Below are 16,835 nucleotides of genomic sequence, written 5' to 3'. Positions count from 1 at the left end.
TAATATTAGAATAAAATTGTAATATATTTATTGAATTACCACTCGGAGGGAACTCAATGTGACTCATCGTAATATAAGACTATTCCGATGAATAAATAATTAATTGCATAAACTGATTTTGATTCATCAACCCACCCGTTGCCCTCTCGGGGGAAAATAACAAACGTTCCAAGAGCACATTTATTACCTTAAGAGTATAATCTTACAATGTAACTGAACAAGTAGATTTCTGCGTCGTAGTTTATTAATTTGTGTTATTACATACAATACACAACTATCTAAAGGAACATATAAATAACCATTTCGACATGCCTTTGCGGCTTACTTATTGAAAATAACATCAATATTACATGTGTTCTAAAAGTTAGTAATGAATTTTTACATATAGTTACAAAATTTGTATATAGAATTTAAAATAACCCAAAGGTCAATGTAAAAATATAAAAGATCTGAATTTCTGTATTATCGAATAAACGTTAAAAAATAAATCGCAGTAAGAGCGAACATCATACACGTAGCGACATCTATCGGCGAAAGCGGAACTCATTTCTGTAAGATGTTTCAAACCGCTCCTAGATGGCGCTACACAACAAAAGACAAAATGAATTATAAAATATATATTATTAAAACATAAGAAAATAATAAGACAGTATTCATAAAAAATTAGGCCTCTCCAGGCTCCACCCATTATCGGTAAGGTCGAAGGTTTGGGCTCAGATGGCGATATTAACAAAAAAATATAATTACAGAAGTAATTCGACATTTTATGTTCGATACAAATGTACTTAAAATAATAGTTAAGTCTCAACCAGAAACAACAATAACAATTACTTATATGCTAAGGTTATATATTCTTAATATTAATTAAGTGTTAAGCATTAAACAGTTAAACTTAACTGTTGAAACATATTAAAAAAGTGGCGCAAAATGACCCTTTATTAAGTCAAAATCAACATAATATATTGAAAAAGTATAAAATCACATTTATATCACCAGACAAACAGCACTATATAACAGTATGGCACTCGGAGTGAGTCTGTATATCTGTATACTAATATATGAAAATATGCGAGTCAGAGGGTGAAAGGTCACCTTGAAATATATGATAGAGGACATTTCATCTCAATCTGACAGATCGAAGCCTCCGAAACAAATTGTTTTTTAGTAAAGAATGGTCCGCATATTAGACTCGGCAAAATCATCAAAAATACATAATTCAATATTGTAAATATAGTTAAAATATTATACATTTCTTTAAATTCAATTTCTTCGCGTAAATACGACATTCGATTTCTTTTAAAAATGTTTTTCTCATAAAACTCTATAATACTTCAATTTCTATATAAAATTGAGATTCTTTGGCATCAGAATATTTCGCATACAATTCGTTTTCCCTTATACATAAATATAATAAGCGGCATCGACGAAAATTTATAAACATTTGAACTTCTCGACACCGTGGGGCAAGGGACGGTGGAGGACCGTTTACGTAAAATACTCGCTTAAATAGATGCCTAATGGAATTGTTTCATTCAAACTTGAAAGCAATAAGACAGAACGGAGACTGAAAAAGCCTCAAAAGCCACCGACGACGTCCGCTCAATAGTCGGCCTTGGGTCCTCGCATATCTTCGGTGCTCTTCAGCATCAGGTAAAAGCTGTTGACGCAGAGGATGCAGTACAGCATCGAGCCTGAAATGTTTTATAAATGACGTTCAGCTATCGATATCGGGACGGCGTATGGTGATAGATAATAATGATGAACCGTATCTCACCGTAAAAGAAGATCCCCTCCACGACCGCCAAGTAGATTTCGGAGCCCGAGGAGGAGAAGCCCCAGGGCATGGAGCCCAAGATGTACAGCAGCGAGGACAGAGACAGCGCGCACATCACGAACACCCATCCGCGAAGCACTCGGCTGGACCGCTGTCGATTTCACGAGACAATTTAAAGGTAAAACATCGCGAAGAAAGCGGCACCCACCCAGCCTTACGTGTCGGACACAGAAGACTGACGCTTATTATCGCTATATTAGAAGGGTGGTTGTAGCGCCACTGTTTTTAAGCAAATTTGAAATGTTCGTTTGATTACTCACGTATACGCGTATATACGAGCACCTGATCTATTTATTTAATAAGTTTACCACAAATCTACAGATTATTTTATAAAAACTTCAAAAAAATAAAATGTTTTTTTAAATACAATTAAAACTACCAAAAATGTTTGGTTTTGCAGAACAAACTCATAATTGTTCTGTATATTTATTTAATCAAGTAAATCACTGTTATAGTCGGTCGACCGTATTTTTGATACTCATGTTATTTTTGTTTACATAATATTACTATTTATTTGTTTTCTATTATTTTATGTCCTTTCAAATTTAAATTTTAACACTAAAAAAATGGGGGAGGCCTTTACCAGTGGGCACACAGAATCAGTTATCATAGACAACAAAAACAATAGCCATAATGTATATTGATTCTGAAATAAGGCTATAAATAATTTGTTTTCTATTAAATTAATTTAGATTTGAACTTTGACCGTTTCGATTATTATAGCTGAAGAACACAGAAGGAAGGTAAATTATTAGGATCTCACAATACTTTAATTACACGTGAGAGATATACCGTGTAAGCCCCGTACAGCAGAGAACCGGCCAGAAGAACATGAACCGCGCTCAGCACCGCCACCGTGGTGCTGATGGCGTACCAGGTGCTGTACACGTGGTCGCCCGCGTCTTCGGCTGTGCCCGCGAAGGCGCGGAAGCCTTCCGCGTATATCGAACACACCACCATCAGACTGCATGCTGTCAGCTAGAAAAGTTGTACTAGTTATTATAATTTATGTAAAATGTAACACTACTGCATGCCTTATATCATTCTTGGCTTTGTACCCAGAGCATCGCGATTATACATAAAGTAAATAATATACCTTTAACTTATAAGCATTACAGCAAATGTTAAAGAATTTTTATCTAGAATCCCTACTAATATTATAAATGCGAAAGTAACTCTGTCTGTCTGTCTGTCTGTCTGTCTGTTACCTTTTCACGCCTAAACCGCTGAACCGATTTTGATGAATTTTGGTATAGAGATAGATGGAACCTTGGGAAAGGACATAGGGTACTTTTTATCCAGATCCCGATCCCGATCCCGGAATTATACGGGTGGAAACGCGGGGTGCAGTTATGTATCGCATAATTCAAATACTCCTAGCCAGCTTTTAGAATACTTTCTGCCTGACATGTCCATCAGGCCCATCGGCCTATACACTATGAATGTGTGAGTGTGACGATGCATGGTGTGGTGTGGCGGGGCTGGCGGGCGCGGGCGCGCTGCGCGGCGCGGCTGCAAAGACGTGCGGGGGACGCGGATGGCTCGGTGGGAGGAGTGTAGATCACAAAGTATGCTTACCCGAACGGGCAGACACGTGAGGGCAGACGTTGTTGGCGGACGCATGCGATATCTACAATTTTGAGCTGCAACGTATTCGCTTTCTTTACGTTTTCATTGGTGTTTAGGGTTTCTTGGATAAGCATTTTGTGTTATTTACTTAGTTGTTTTGGTTGTTATTATTAGTTTAGCATAAGTTAGTAGTAGGTAGAATTATAGTTAATAGGTAAAATAAATACTTTAATTCATTTTTTAGGATAGGTATAAAATTGTAGTAGATTAGTAGGAGGGTTTTTTTAAGTTTTTTCACATTTAGTAAGTAGTTACGGTACCTAAGAAGGTCAGCATAGTTTTTATTGAGTATTAATAGGTAAGTAATGTTGTTTTGTGAATAAAATAGTTCCAGTAGTTTCGCATATAATTTTATCGATTCATTTTGTTTTTATTCCATGTGGATAGTATATTTTTTTTAACATTTAGTTTTAGTTTAGCAATTCGTTTTGTTTTTGTTTTATTTCATGTGTATAAGTACCTACCTTAAGTATAGTTTCGTACTCAGTACCTTTAACTAAATTTTTTTGTCAGCTAAAGAATTTTTTTTTGCATAAGTACTTACCTGTTTTTATTACTTTAGGTAGGTAACTGGTTAAGTAATATGCCTCGCAAGCGTAAATCTAATTTAGCGCGTAGCTCTAAAAGAGCTCGAACTGCGCAAGTAGCTAGATCCCACGAATCTGAGGAGCAGACTCAGGCCCGGCAGATTTTAGATGCTGAGCGACACGCAACGCAAAGAGCTGCCGAGACCTATGAACAAACTCAGGCCCGGCAGATTTTAGATGCTGAGCGACACGCAACGCAAAGAGCTGCCGAGACCTATGAACAAACTCAGGCCCGGCAGATTTTAGATGCTGAGCGACACGCAACGCAAAGAGCTGCCGAAACCTATGAACATTCTCAGGCCCGGCAGATTATAGATGCTGAGCGACACGCAACGCAAAGAGCTGCCGAGACCTATGAACAGACTCAGGCCCGGCAGATTTTAGATGCTGAGCGATACGCATCATTGATAGCTGCAGAGATGCCAGAAGAATCCCAAAGACGACGTGTGTTAAATGCTGAACGGCAGTCAGAAAGGAGAAATGCGTTTACAATGTATACATGGGGAGCATATATGAGCAAGTGACATCGTTCCCTGTAGAATTTCTTAACTCCTTAGAATTATCGGGGGTGCCTTCCCATAAGTTGAGGCTAAAAGTAGGTGTCCCGGTCCTGTTGATGCGAATGCAAGAATGTGTAATGGCACACGTCTACAAATTACACACCTGGGACGCAATATTGTGAGAGCAATAATTATGACAGGAACAGCAAAGGGAGAAGAAGTGTTAATTCCCCGTATTCCAATAATCCCTACCGATTTGCCATTCCAATTCAAAAGAGTACAATTTCCCCTGAAAGCAGCATTCGCTATGACGATAAACAAAGCTCAAGGACAGACACTCAAAGTAGCTGGTGTTCATTTAGAAAAAAACTGTTTCTCCCATGGGCAACTGTATGTGGCGTGCTCACGAGTATCGAGTCCACAAAACCTACATGTTTTGACCAAAGAAGGAAAAACAAAAAATGTCGTATACAAAAACGTATTAAACTAAGTTAAGTCAGGGATCAGGGTCAGGAAAAGTCTACCTATGTTAATCTCAATAATTCAATGTGCCGGCTTCATTAGAATCGTTTCATTATAGTTTCAGAGCCTATTCAGTCCAAACAAATTTACACGAAGTAGTAGTTCTACGCAGACGAAGTCGCGGGTAACAGCTAGTATATATATAAATATAATTATTATGTTTATTAATTGTCAATTCCATAACATTCAATATTTTAATGAGCTCGGAAGCAATGCATACTGTATACAGAACCTAATTAAGAGAGGTGCCTATATTCTTTAATAAGGTAACAAATACAATAATCCACTCACCAAATGCACAAATCCAATGAACTTGCAGCCAGCCTCCAACCCCATGCACCAACAAAATGACGTTATATGTGGAACCGCCATTTTTCACACTGATAAACTGAAAACCCATATTATTATCTGATTACTCAATTGATAAAGATTTTATAACCACAAACATAAATTAAAAGTAATTAAAAAGTAATTTAATTTCAAATCTCTACATTACAGAGAGAAATATTCATTTTTTAATTTTAGAGACTCACAGTAAAGTGGTGCCAAAATATCTTGCCACTGCCATTCGCCACAACACTTAATAATAACAAAAATAAAAAGGCAGAGATAAAAGAGTATCCCTTTTCCCATAACAGAATTACTAACTTTAGATTGTAATAGTCTTGTACAGGGAAATACGCAGCCTGCGTTTTTACCAAGTATTAACATTATGCATATGTTAAATTGTAGTAAACTCTATTACATTATACTATAAAATCACTATTTTTGTATATGTAACATTTTTATAAATATACTGTGAGGGAAAGATAAATTTTCTTGAATTTATCACTCAGAGATTCTCTACACTTTAAATTATAAATTGAATGAATAGCCCTTTGCAGAATGAAATAGTTTTAACATCAGCAACATGATCCCACAATAATGATTAAACTGTGAATTTAACTATAATAAAATAATGCTAAGTTCTCAAATGAACTTTTTATTTTTTATGAATTAAAGTATACAATTCTATTCAATTCTACTCTATCGAATTAAAGCTCAAAATATTATTCAAGTTCGCATAAAAACTAAAATATAATATTTGACAGTATAAACTCTAGATTATTTAATATGTATATCTTGCAACACACTTCAGATGAACTTGATCAAGATCTACATCTAGGTTGCTTAGTGCTTTTCTAGTAATCCTTTATTATGTTCAAATTAAACTTTTAAAGATGATTCTGGCCGAAACAGACTGCAATAACTAGAACTGTACAAGATATTTTACATCAGTCTGTGACATCTTTGCAGTTGATTTTTTTTTTAGTAGTAGTAGTTCTACAAGGAACTAAGTTAATTCATCAAATTATGTTAAATTATAATTACTTCAAAAATAAATCTTCTACATTTTATAAACTTTATTTAAGTTTATGAAGTTAAAAAATGAACAGCATAACAATCTATCTATTAAGATTATTATTAAAGCACATGCTAATTGATTGACTGTAAAGTTCACCCAATTCTGAGAAATATGGACATTACAAACATCTGATATGTGGGAATCTAGAATACAAGCATTATGCTAAATTCTGGTAGCAACAATAAATTCAAATCTTTAATTTCCATTTACACTCCTACAATAACTTATCTTATGCAACATAAGAGTCTCTGCATATTTTAAAATTACTGTACAGTTTAATCCAGTAGGTCTAATCAAATATAATAAAATTCTCAGAATACTTGATGGAAAGGCCTTTTATTTTTCCTCATTTGCCTATAGAATACTCCTTACAAATTCTATAGAATACTCCTTACAAATTCTATATTATACATTTTCCTTACTAAAGAATTTTGATTCTAACATTATATTGTACATTTAAATGTAATTATCGAGACAAGTGTTATAAGTAAACCAAACTCAGGCAATAGCAATTTCGAAACAATAATCTTAGTTATATTAATTATTATTGTTATTATAAATAAATAAATCCTAAGATATCCATTTATAAAACCACACTTACTTTTAGATAATATTTTACTTCTTGTTGAGAACAAATAACTTTAAAACTGATCTTTAATAAATCTGTTGAAATCTACTTTATCACCGCTAGTGTAAATACACATAAACTAATTTAGATAGAGATTACAGACACCACAAGTACATAATGTTCAAAGTAAATCGATATTTTATGAGAGAAAAATGATTTAATAATTAAATTCAACAATTTACACAATGTAATTGAGTTTTATTTATTATTATTTGATATATAATTATTATCGTTTTTAGAATTTATTTTCATAGGAACAAATTAACATTTAACAATAGTTACTTACAAATTATTACAATAATTGGGTGGAGATAAATCACAGATATTATTTTTTTGCTTTACAGATACGAAGGAAACGCGAGCACAGACTATAATGGCAGGACATGTAAATTACATGAGGCCTAGATTTTGATAGTCTAGTGTAAAAACAAAGACAATATTATGTACATAAAATAACAATAAATTGCCCACTTTTTTTCTGAAGTCAATAGCATTTTTTCGTACCATGACCTATAAACTGAAACGTATTTGACTCGCAAGACCAATAAATAAATTTTTTATCATCTATCCATCATTTTCTAAGATTCCTTTATGTTGTTCTTGGGGATGTACTATCTTATTATAAATCACAACTCATTTTTAGGTTTGGCAGTTGGTTTATTCTTCACAAACAACAGTTATTAATTTATATTCTTATAGAAACTCTCAAGAAAAATATATATGTATTCACTCGTCATAAAAGTCTGTTTTCTTCTTTTCTTATGTGTATATATGTTGCCACATACATCAAAATCTTATAGAAAATACTACACAATATATACTACAATATAGTATGTACATTTTTAGTGCGTATCTACGATATGCTACACCCACTTTTCTTTCTTTCCCAATGAAAATCACAACTATGTATTCTACCTATACATTTTCCTTACTAATTAAAAAAAGACAATTCATATTTCACAACTACATAATATATCGAACACCGACTATATCAACAACGGACATTGGTCTTTGTCTTATTTTGTAGCTTTTACACTTTGTTGCAATCTCTTTTACTAAGTAAGCTTTTTTCCATTGCTTTCTGACATGCCACTAGTTATTCTTGTATTGCATGTTAAACGGCATGTGAGAGTAGGTATGATGTGTATCTTTGTTTAAGATTAACCGCAACTATCAATACTTGTACATTCAAGACATTTGTATTTAGGTAAGGGGAAGACTGTCAATTAAAGATGTTTTTCAAGGACTAAAGCTTTCCAGATTATATTTATACACCGCTCTACTTTTAGCTCTTGATTTTTTCATCTTATGTTCCTTCAACAACAGAGCGTAGGTAGGTATCAATCCTTAAAAGACACCGCACCGGCGCCGCGCTCGCATTGTGATTGTCAATAAGCCCGTTTAATTCTTGTTATATAAAAAAGGCTAGTATATCTAACAAATAAACATAATATCTAATACAGGTTCATATAAAACAATACTTCTTTCAATCGAACATAAATTAAAGATCAATATTTAGAAATGTCGAAACAAAACTTTTTTTTATTAAACTTAAACATTTACGTTTCATAAAATTGTTGAGAATTGCAGGCCTTCGTTGGAAAGGGATATGCATGCAGCATTTGACACAGCGTCAAATGCACACTTCTCGACCTTAGATTTTGGGAATTTTTCTGATATTCTCTAATATCTATATTCGGCACACAAAAAGCAGTATATATTAAAAAATATTATACGGGATGGTCAGAGGTTTTGACAGGATAGTACATCCTTGCTGAGCCTTGAAACCGTGCTTCATCTTCTTCGTACATGATCTCTTTGTGACGGCTGTGAACCACTATGATGCTGTATACTGAAACGCCTGTAATGAACAAAATAGTAATGTTGAATATTCAATTAATGCTATTGAGTTACTATAAGGACGTATCACTTAAACAAACGTATACATATTTATCTTTAAGATGATATTTAAAAAGTAAATATATAATAATAACTATGGATGTTACAATATAAAGAAAAAGCGCAGTTGTTTTTAAAAGGCAATATCAACACTCACAAGCTCGCGCAAGGTGCACAGCGATTACGACGATTTCTATTTCAAGGGTCTCCCCAGAGTCCTGAAGGATCAGACTGATGCCTGTGAGACACATAACGAAGAACAACGCTGTCAGAATACCCGTCACTATGGTCCATGGTAGAGTTAGAGACGCCAATTTCTGATGAAATTAAAATAATGGATTAAATAAAAATACAAGTTTACTTTGCTGAAAATATGTGGTTTCGTTTTTATGCAAATACCAGCCGACCCAGCTAACGTTCCTCACAGTCTTATAATAGCGTTGTTACTTTAGTTTGCTAAAGCTAATTTAATTTAAAATTTAAAGTTAATTTTTAGCTTACTAATCTATAAAATTTTAAATGACTACATACACACTAACATTACATTCACTAAAATAAATCAAATTCAAAAGCGCAGTTCACGACGCCCTCATAATTTAATTCTACCTAAGTATAGAACCAATTACGGCAAAAAAAACATTGAGCGTTGGGGGAGTACTGCGGTATAATAGACTCCCAAAAAATGTAAGAAGTGCAGGCAGCCTAGCAATATTTAAATTAAGATTAAAAGACCATCTATTGAGTGATCCCAATCTAATTCTAACGTTAGCATATAAGTGTTCTCATGTAAGTGACTAATGTCTATTATGAGAATAAATGTCTTTAAACCTAAACCTTTTTTAGGATTTCAATAAGGTACAGAAATGTTTAATTGCTTGCCATTGTGTGGCAGTTTTACACATTAGACCCTTTCTCTCTAGCACCAATATTGCGATACTGCATGTTAACACATATCTTCGATCAAGACCATAGCCATAGGTTATGCATCTCCTCATTTACCTACCGGGAGGTACCTCAAGATTGGAATTTCTTGAACTGACAAATGACGTAGTTTTGTCGACAGATGGCACCACATGCTAGTAGCATTCGTAATATTAATGTATTTATTTATTGTTATTCGATAACTTTTGCGACATTTTTTTTACTTATTCTGCTAATCGGAGCGGAAGAGAATCCACCAAAAAAGAGATAAATAATGTAATAACAACCACCTATAACTCAAGATCGGCTGGATCTGGTGTAATTTATTTTACATATTTATATTTTTACGTAGGATATTTTATACAACGAGGGACAAGATAATTAAATACGAAGGTAGCATTTTGATTTAACATTGCTGCGTATAGCTAAATACTCATCAACATCAATATTTATAAAATCCTGAAATGTTTGCCAATTTTTACCTTCATCATTATATTTTTTACTTGTAGTGTCTAAATATTTCAGATTATACGTACATCTAAATCATTGTATGGAAACTGACCTTATAAGCTGCTACAATGAGAAGAAGAGAGCATAAAAGATGTATGCCGCTAACAGTAGCAGCTGTGATATACAAGACGTACCGATGAGCAGACACAGTACCTTCTCGAGCGATAGGAGCAAGAGTAACTAGCAAACTGTACCCAGTCAGCTCCAGTAATGCCCATATCTGGAAAGCAGTAACAGTCTCTCCATTAATCTATTTTCCTGTCATTCTAAAATTTTATCCTTATTTATTAACAAAAAGGTTACATAACTCGCTTGTTATTAATGGCTATAAAATAAAGCAAATAAGGCGAAAACCTGGGCTAGTTTTTTTTTTGCATATTATATCCGTATAGTTACTAAGCCGAAGTAGGTGTATTTGAAGTTTTATCTGTTATCATAGTTATCAAGAACGGTACACATTTCACTGATATCTATGTAATTTTAATAGGATCCAGGGCTTCCCCCCGTGGATAAATGGATAATACGTGGATGGCTATTGTTCATTTTATTTTATTCATTTAACCTGCCGGACCAGTCATCCTTGTTAAAAGCAAAATAAAGTCAAGACTTGAAATTGGATCTCATTGGTTCCAAATATTAGTTAGTAATTGCCCGGGTGTACCGACAATATATATAAAGTTGGTGTTTTATCCTGAATCATTCAGAGTAAATATTGTTTAGCTACCAAAACATACATAAGTGAAATCGTCGTCGTGTTACCGGTATCGAGTGCTATACCGAATTGTTAGTACATTGTACTATTTATAACTAAGCCCAAGGTAATATTAGCAATGACGTATCAAACAAATATAATTCGAGACAAACGTGATAATAAAGTCGGTAATAAAGAATCATAAATTGAAAAAACTGCAAAATATAACTACGTTTTCGAATTTGCCATTCCAATTAATGAGTATAGAAAATGTGATAAATGATACAACGTATGATTACAAATTATTAATGTATGGTGTTAAAGTGGTTGATAAGCTATCGATATCACCTGTTTAGATCATACCGTGTACAGATAGGCTATAATCAAGGTCCCAGTGTGCAGAGTGGCGCAGCAGCAACATCTCTTAACCATGGGCACTCCCATATTTCTCCGTCTCTCTTATCATCACTACACGTCTCTATACAATGACTAATAAACTATTACTGATAATACACACGATATCTACAATAATACCTACATAATCTAAAACCTCCAAGGTGAAATTATTATTATGAAAAACGTCAATAGATTCATAATATTTTTTACGTAAAAACGCATTATCTAAACGGTCTGTCGCCAAATGCTTTAGCTTGAAGTGATGTTACGTTACATTACTAATACCTATTACCAATACGATATTTCGATATTTTTTTTCTATTTAAGATATGAAAAATAAGATAGAATTATAAAACAGTTTAATTATGTTAACGTAGCAATGCCCCGAGATTTCACTCGCGTATATACAAAGTCGGACTATAGATATTTTTTTGCTATCATGAAGAATTTTATTCTACTTGATTTTTTAATTACTTCCTTTCAGATTATATATACACACTTACATTCATAATCTAATCAAAATACAGATTTTACCTAACTTAATTTTTAAATTTGTTAAATATTTTACGTAGAATGCATTTTTATTAGGGATCCCTATTTTTTTTTTAATTTTATATGCCAGTCGGTGAAGATACAGCTTTCTACAGGTGAAAGAATTTTTTAATCGGTGTAGTAGTTTTTGTGTGAAAACATTACAACACAAACCATAAATATAATATTAGTAGGACAACTTCAAAGTAGACATTTTTTTTATTACAAATTACAATTAACAAAAAGTTACTTCTAGTAAAATATACTAAATGGTAATGCAAAAGTACGTGAGTAAGATATACATATAGAGAAGTATGTTATTAATACCTACATTGGGTTAGGTATATTTAATCCCGTTGGTGAAATATAGAATAACTTTGTATTGGCGCCTGTAATGGGAGGTATGATACCGTTTATCAGTATAACTCAGATAATAAGATTATCACACTGATTGCTTCCAGTTATTTGCCAATTACATATTGGTATTTTATTCGTATAGCCGGCGAGTGATTGAAGTTTACAGATAGAATGTAACTTATAATAAGTAGTACTAAATCTCGGTGATATCCACCGATTTATTGTATTATTAATTGCGTCGTAAAAAGGTTTAGATTTAAAATGTGTCTTCCTATGTCTAACTGTTGTTGTTGTATAAGTTTGAGTGTTGGCGCCAAAATAGTAGCAATTTTGAGTTTAGTAAGTATTATTTCAAACTATTACTCATAGATACCTAACGCCTTCATACACATTGGTATTACATTAAATTATGAAATAATTATTGTTTCTCGAATCATTGTTTTACTATTAAGATATTATATTAACTCATCATTAAAATATTATATTTAGTATAATAGTATTTTTATAATTACAGTATGGAGTATTTCAACTTGGATTGGAAACGTAGGTATAGTTTGCTGTGGTCGTAGATAGAACATAGAGCAGAAATAAATATATTAATGATATACTTAATTACACACAGTATAATAATTCAGTGAAATATACGTGGTTATAAATAAAGACGCAAAATGTTTCTTTGTCTTGTTTAATTTTTTTAACTCGTAAATAAGTTTTCTTATTTGAAATAAGTCTGAAGAATATAACTCTTACACATACTAGTATAATCTACTAGTAGCGTCACGGGTCATCGAGAAATTGGTGTTTACAGTTTAAAATCAGCGCCGAGACTGTATTTCCAATATTCACAAAATATTTTAATACTTTTGCATGGAAAAGTGACCCACGGTTTGAAATACTGTTTTATCATAAAAAGCTGGAATATAGACAATATTAAACTTTTAAACCTATTATAGATGACGTCAACTGGCACGGTTCTGGTGTACGGAACAGCAGCATTACTCCCACGACCAGACACTGAGATACGAAGAATAAGTTACGTAGTTGTTGCCGCTGCAGCCGTTATCAAATTCATCATGGCGTGTCTCATGGCATATGGCGCTTTCCAGGTATGAAATAGTACCTACACGAGACGACTCTGAACTATTCTATCTGGTCTACTTGAGTACCCCAGTAACTTGGCTACAACTACTACAAGCAGTAATAATGCGTATAGTTCTAGTAGAAGTTAACTCCTATGGTACCATGTTAATGCGTATAAAGTTTCATAATTTCATCTTAATCCATTTTTGACCATCTGAGATAGACATCTTAATTCAAATATTAATAAGAGTGTGCCAATAACCAATCAACGGATAGGTTGTAGGTAGGATTGGTGTATATGGATAGAAGTTTGTATGAGAATGACAGTTCAACTGTGCCAATATCCTATCTTAAGATTTTAACTTACGTACACCAGTTTTTTAAATAATTTAAAAGCTAGTAGATATGTTTTAACCATAGACATGTATATTTTAATATTATTTGTATGGTTTTATTTACTTCATTTGGTTTACTATATTGATTATCAAATATAAGTTTAATGAGCGAAGAGATTGCATTCTATCCGTTGCCAAAAATGGATTGTCTGCGTAGGGTTTGATTATTGGGATTCAGATAGGAGATTGATCGACTATGTCGGTATGATCTCAGTTTGTTTTCAATCTGAGAGTGTGGATTAATTATTGGGTTCGGGCGATATACATTAAATATACCTACGTACTTAAATGAACGTTACTTTTGACGTCTTTTTTTTGACGTTCATAAGTGTACATTATGTTACCTATATGAATAAATAAATTTAGATTTTTGACTTTTGTTTCACAGAAAAAACCAAAATTCCTTCTTCCATGGTTACTTACTGCTTGGATATATGCAGTGATATTATTAATTGCATCGCTCTTCGGCAGTATTCTTATCTCACTCAAAGTTGCCAAAAATATGGAAACGACATCTGAAGTCAGTACAATGGTGTCAGCATATTTCATTTATGCAAGTAAGTGTTGAGAGAGTACCCGTCAATGTATAAAGTATGTATCATGGTCTTTTACCGGGGTCAAACACAACAAACATTTATTTATCACAATTAATTTTTAATTTTAAAACTGCCCCGACATTTATACTACATACTGCAGACAAATTGAAGAACACTATGATGTAACAAATGATCCCCGAAACTATTAGTTTAGACACTTATAAGTACATATGAAATACATATGCCAATATCTAATAATTTAAATATAATAAATAAATTAAATATTTTCAGTTATTCTATACTACTTCGCATCTGTTGTCAACAGTAGAAGAGAAGAAATGCTTCGAGACAGACAAGTAAAATTCACTTACATTTCACATCGTCTGATGGGCCAAAAAGTCCTTCCAAAGATGTATACGCCATGAAACTATTTACTTCAGAGTTGGGATAAAACACTCTAAGTGAAGAAGGGAGTAAAGAGGAAAATATAATAATATTTTAAATATTTTTTATAGTGCAGTATTAGTTTATTTCGATCGTTGTTTTTTTTAAAGTGGTTGTTTAGTACTAGTAGCTATAGTAATGAGACATATTTTAAAACTTCTTCAATATTCTATCTGTGGACTAAGTTAAATACGATAGAGACATAGAGAGATAGAGAGTGATAATTTGTAAATTGTTACCTGCTCACTAATTAAAAATATATAGAGATGACGTAATATATGTCAGAATATAAAATGTTGTTTTTATTCTAATAACCTACTTTTAAGTCTTATATGATATCTATGAGGAAAATTGTAACCCAAACATACTAACCTCTTCATCTGTTATTTACCGCTGCCTTGCATATATTTACCAGGTGTCCGTCCTTCCAAAATGGATCATTGGATCATTCCATCTATGATCCATTTATACCTTTATTATCCTTCTAGATATCAGGTATTAATGAAAAAGATGACTATAAAACAGCTATTGAGTTTTAAATTTTCAATATAGCCCTCGATGGGGGCTGCAGCGCGCGAGGAGGCATAGGCTCGACTCGCTGAGCGCAGCCGATGGGGCCAAAGGCGAAAAATAAATATCGGCAAAAAATTAATGAGGAATGGCTTCAAATACAAGACTTTCGTAAATGGCTAAATCCTGTTTTGTTTACCATTCCAACGCCGGTTATCAGGTGAAATGGACGTGAATACTTTCCTAATTTTCCATTGGTAGTATCGGCGTCGGCAACGAAATAGAAGATTATGGGTTCATCCTACTCTGGCATGACGCTCGAATTCGGGTATTTTTCGGAATCTTATGAGCGATTTAAGAAGAGATGAGTCAAAAATTTTCAATTATTTTAGAAGGAGTATAACCACATTTGACGACCTTTTTAAAAGGGTGAATGAAGATTTTAAACAACGTGGTACAAATATGACAAAAAGCATCATCAGTTATGCCACCACTCCACTCTCCCGCAAAAGCCACAGCGTCCAGCAAAAAACTGCACGCAGGAAGCCGTGTGAACACTGGTATTGAAATGTAAATGTGATTAATGGCACAATTCGACCGGATCGGTTTTTTGCAGGAGCCCGCATGCGGGATGCTCGTCTGAACCCTAGCATTTAAACAAATTCGCCATCAAACGGGATCCTGCAGAAAACGGGCACAGATTTGAGCTTAATCGCAAAGTTAAATCATGATTGTAGCTTATTAGATAATAGAGAACATCTTTGTCTTCACTGAACCTTCAGTGTTTCCAAGACTGAAACCCCCAACTTTTAATAGTTAAGACCGATAGATGACGAATGGGGAAACTAGATTCCTATTACAAATGATACACAGTCGACTCTCGTTAATTCCAACCTGCGATAATTCGAACCTCTCTATAATTCAAAGTTATCACGAGTGCCCTACAAAATCTCTTTATATTTCGAACTAAATCAATACATATTTATGCACTTGGTAATTCGAACGAAAAAATCATTGCTATATAATAAAACGACGCGTTAATTCGAATTCATCGGCGTCCAACACTCGACAATTCAAAGTTGCAGAAAGAAAGAGGTCGAATGATTGTTGATTGAAGTTATTGAGCAGTCTGAGCAGCAGCAATGTGTTTTGAAGCAAACCAGTAGATATAACAGAGTTCTTTCGAAACATTAATTAATTCACATTATGAATAGATTTATGTATGTACACTCTAAACTTTTTTCATTGTTATAGAATAGCAGTTAATAAATAATTATTGATCAATACTTGGTAATTCGAAGTTTTATTGATTTTCTGTTACAAATTTCGAACCATTTGACAATCGAGTTTCGAATTAACGAGAGTCGACTGTACATTGGAATACATATAAAATTCATCTAAATAATGAGGAAATTACTTTAGAATAACTTTCAATGATATGTATTTACAAATAAAATAAT

At 33.3% G+C, this 16,835-nt stretch overlaps 2 protein-coding genes and 1 long non-coding RNA gene across 5 annotated transcripts; 1 reads left to right on the top strand and 2 right to left on the bottom strand.

Annotated features, from left to right (window-relative positions):
* Positions 1-166: 166 nt before the first annotated feature.
* LOC110991928 lies at positions 167-7,533 on the bottom strand. 3 transcript variants are annotated; one of them, XM_045632362.1, is made up of 5 exons: positions 7,388-7,533; positions 5,364-5,460; positions 2,627-2,812; positions 1,775-1,925; positions 167-1,691 (listed from the first exon to the last, which is right to left on the bottom strand). In XM_045632362.1, exons 2-5 carry the CDS (start codon positions 5,442-5,444, stop codon positions 1,600-1,602), a joined length of 510 nt encoding a protein of 169 aa, XP_045488318.1. In that variant the 5' UTR covers positions 5,445-5,460; positions 7,388-7,533; the 3' UTR covers positions 167-1,599. The 3 variants fall into 3 exon arrangements, with proteins under 3 accessions (XP_045488318.1, XP_022113212.2, XP_022113211.2); XM_022257520.2 differs by having other exon boundaries at positions 7,392-7,533; XM_022257519.2 differs by lacking the exon at positions 7,388-7,533 and adding an exon at positions 7,079-7,297.
* Positions 7,534-8,619: 1,086 nt separating this feature from the next.
* LOC110991921 lies at positions 8,620-11,643 on the bottom strand. The gene is made up of 4 exons (XM_022257509.2): positions 11,490-11,643; positions 10,488-10,655; positions 9,162-9,321; positions 8,620-8,966 (listed from the first exon to the last, which is right to left on the bottom strand). Exons 1-4 carry the CDS (start codon positions 11,568-11,570, stop codon positions 8,836-8,838), a joined length of 540 nt encoding a protein of 179 aa, XP_022113201.2. The 5' UTR covers positions 11,571-11,643; the 3' UTR covers positions 8,620-8,835.
* Positions 11,644-12,514: 871 nt separating this feature from the next.
* LOC110991926 lies at positions 12,515-14,899 on the top strand. The gene is made up of 4 exons (XR_006750862.1): positions 12,515-12,749; positions 13,364-13,516; positions 14,274-14,442; positions 14,713-14,899. It is a non-coding gene; the product is annotated as an uncharacterized LOC110991926 (long non-coding RNA).
* Positions 14,900-16,835: the final 1,936 nt, after the last annotated feature.

This window comes from Pieris rapae, chromosome 19 (assembly GCF_905147795.1).
Source record: "Pieris rapae chromosome 19, ilPieRapa1.1, whole genome shotgun sequence".
NCBI classification, from domain to species: Eukaryota; Metazoa; Arthropoda; class Insecta; order Lepidoptera; family Pieridae; genus Pieris; species Pieris rapae.
Note: the sequence above shows the minus strand (reverse complement) of the source record. Positions and strands in the feature narration are given on the sequence as shown.

Bases quoted from the DNA above. Each gene is read 5' to 3' on its own strand.
- LOC110991928 (XM_045632362.1), bottom strand. From the start codon at position 5,444: ATGGCGGTTCCACATATAACGTCATTTTGTTGGTGCATGGGGTTGGAG. The intron at 1,926-2,626 runs GTATATCTCTCA...TGAAATCGACAG, and splicing joins TGCTGTACGGGGCTTACACG to CGGTCCAGCCGAGTGCTTCG. The intron at 1,692-1,774 runs GTGAGATACGGT...AAAACATTTCAG, and splicing joins GGAGGGGATCTTCTTTTACG to GCTCGATGCTGTACTGCATC.
- LOC110991921 (XM_022257509.2), bottom strand. From the start codon at position 11,570: ATGGGAGTGCCCATGGTTAAGAGATGTTGCTGCTGCGCCACTCTGCAC. The intron at 10,656-11,489 runs GTATGATCTAAA...ACTGCTTTCCAG, and splicing joins TTATAGCCTATCTGTACACG to ATATGGGCATTACTGGAGCT. The intron at 9,322-10,487 runs GTCAGTTTCCAT...TAATTTCATCAG, and splicing joins TCATTGTAGCAGCTTATAAG to AAATTGGCGTCTCTAACTCT.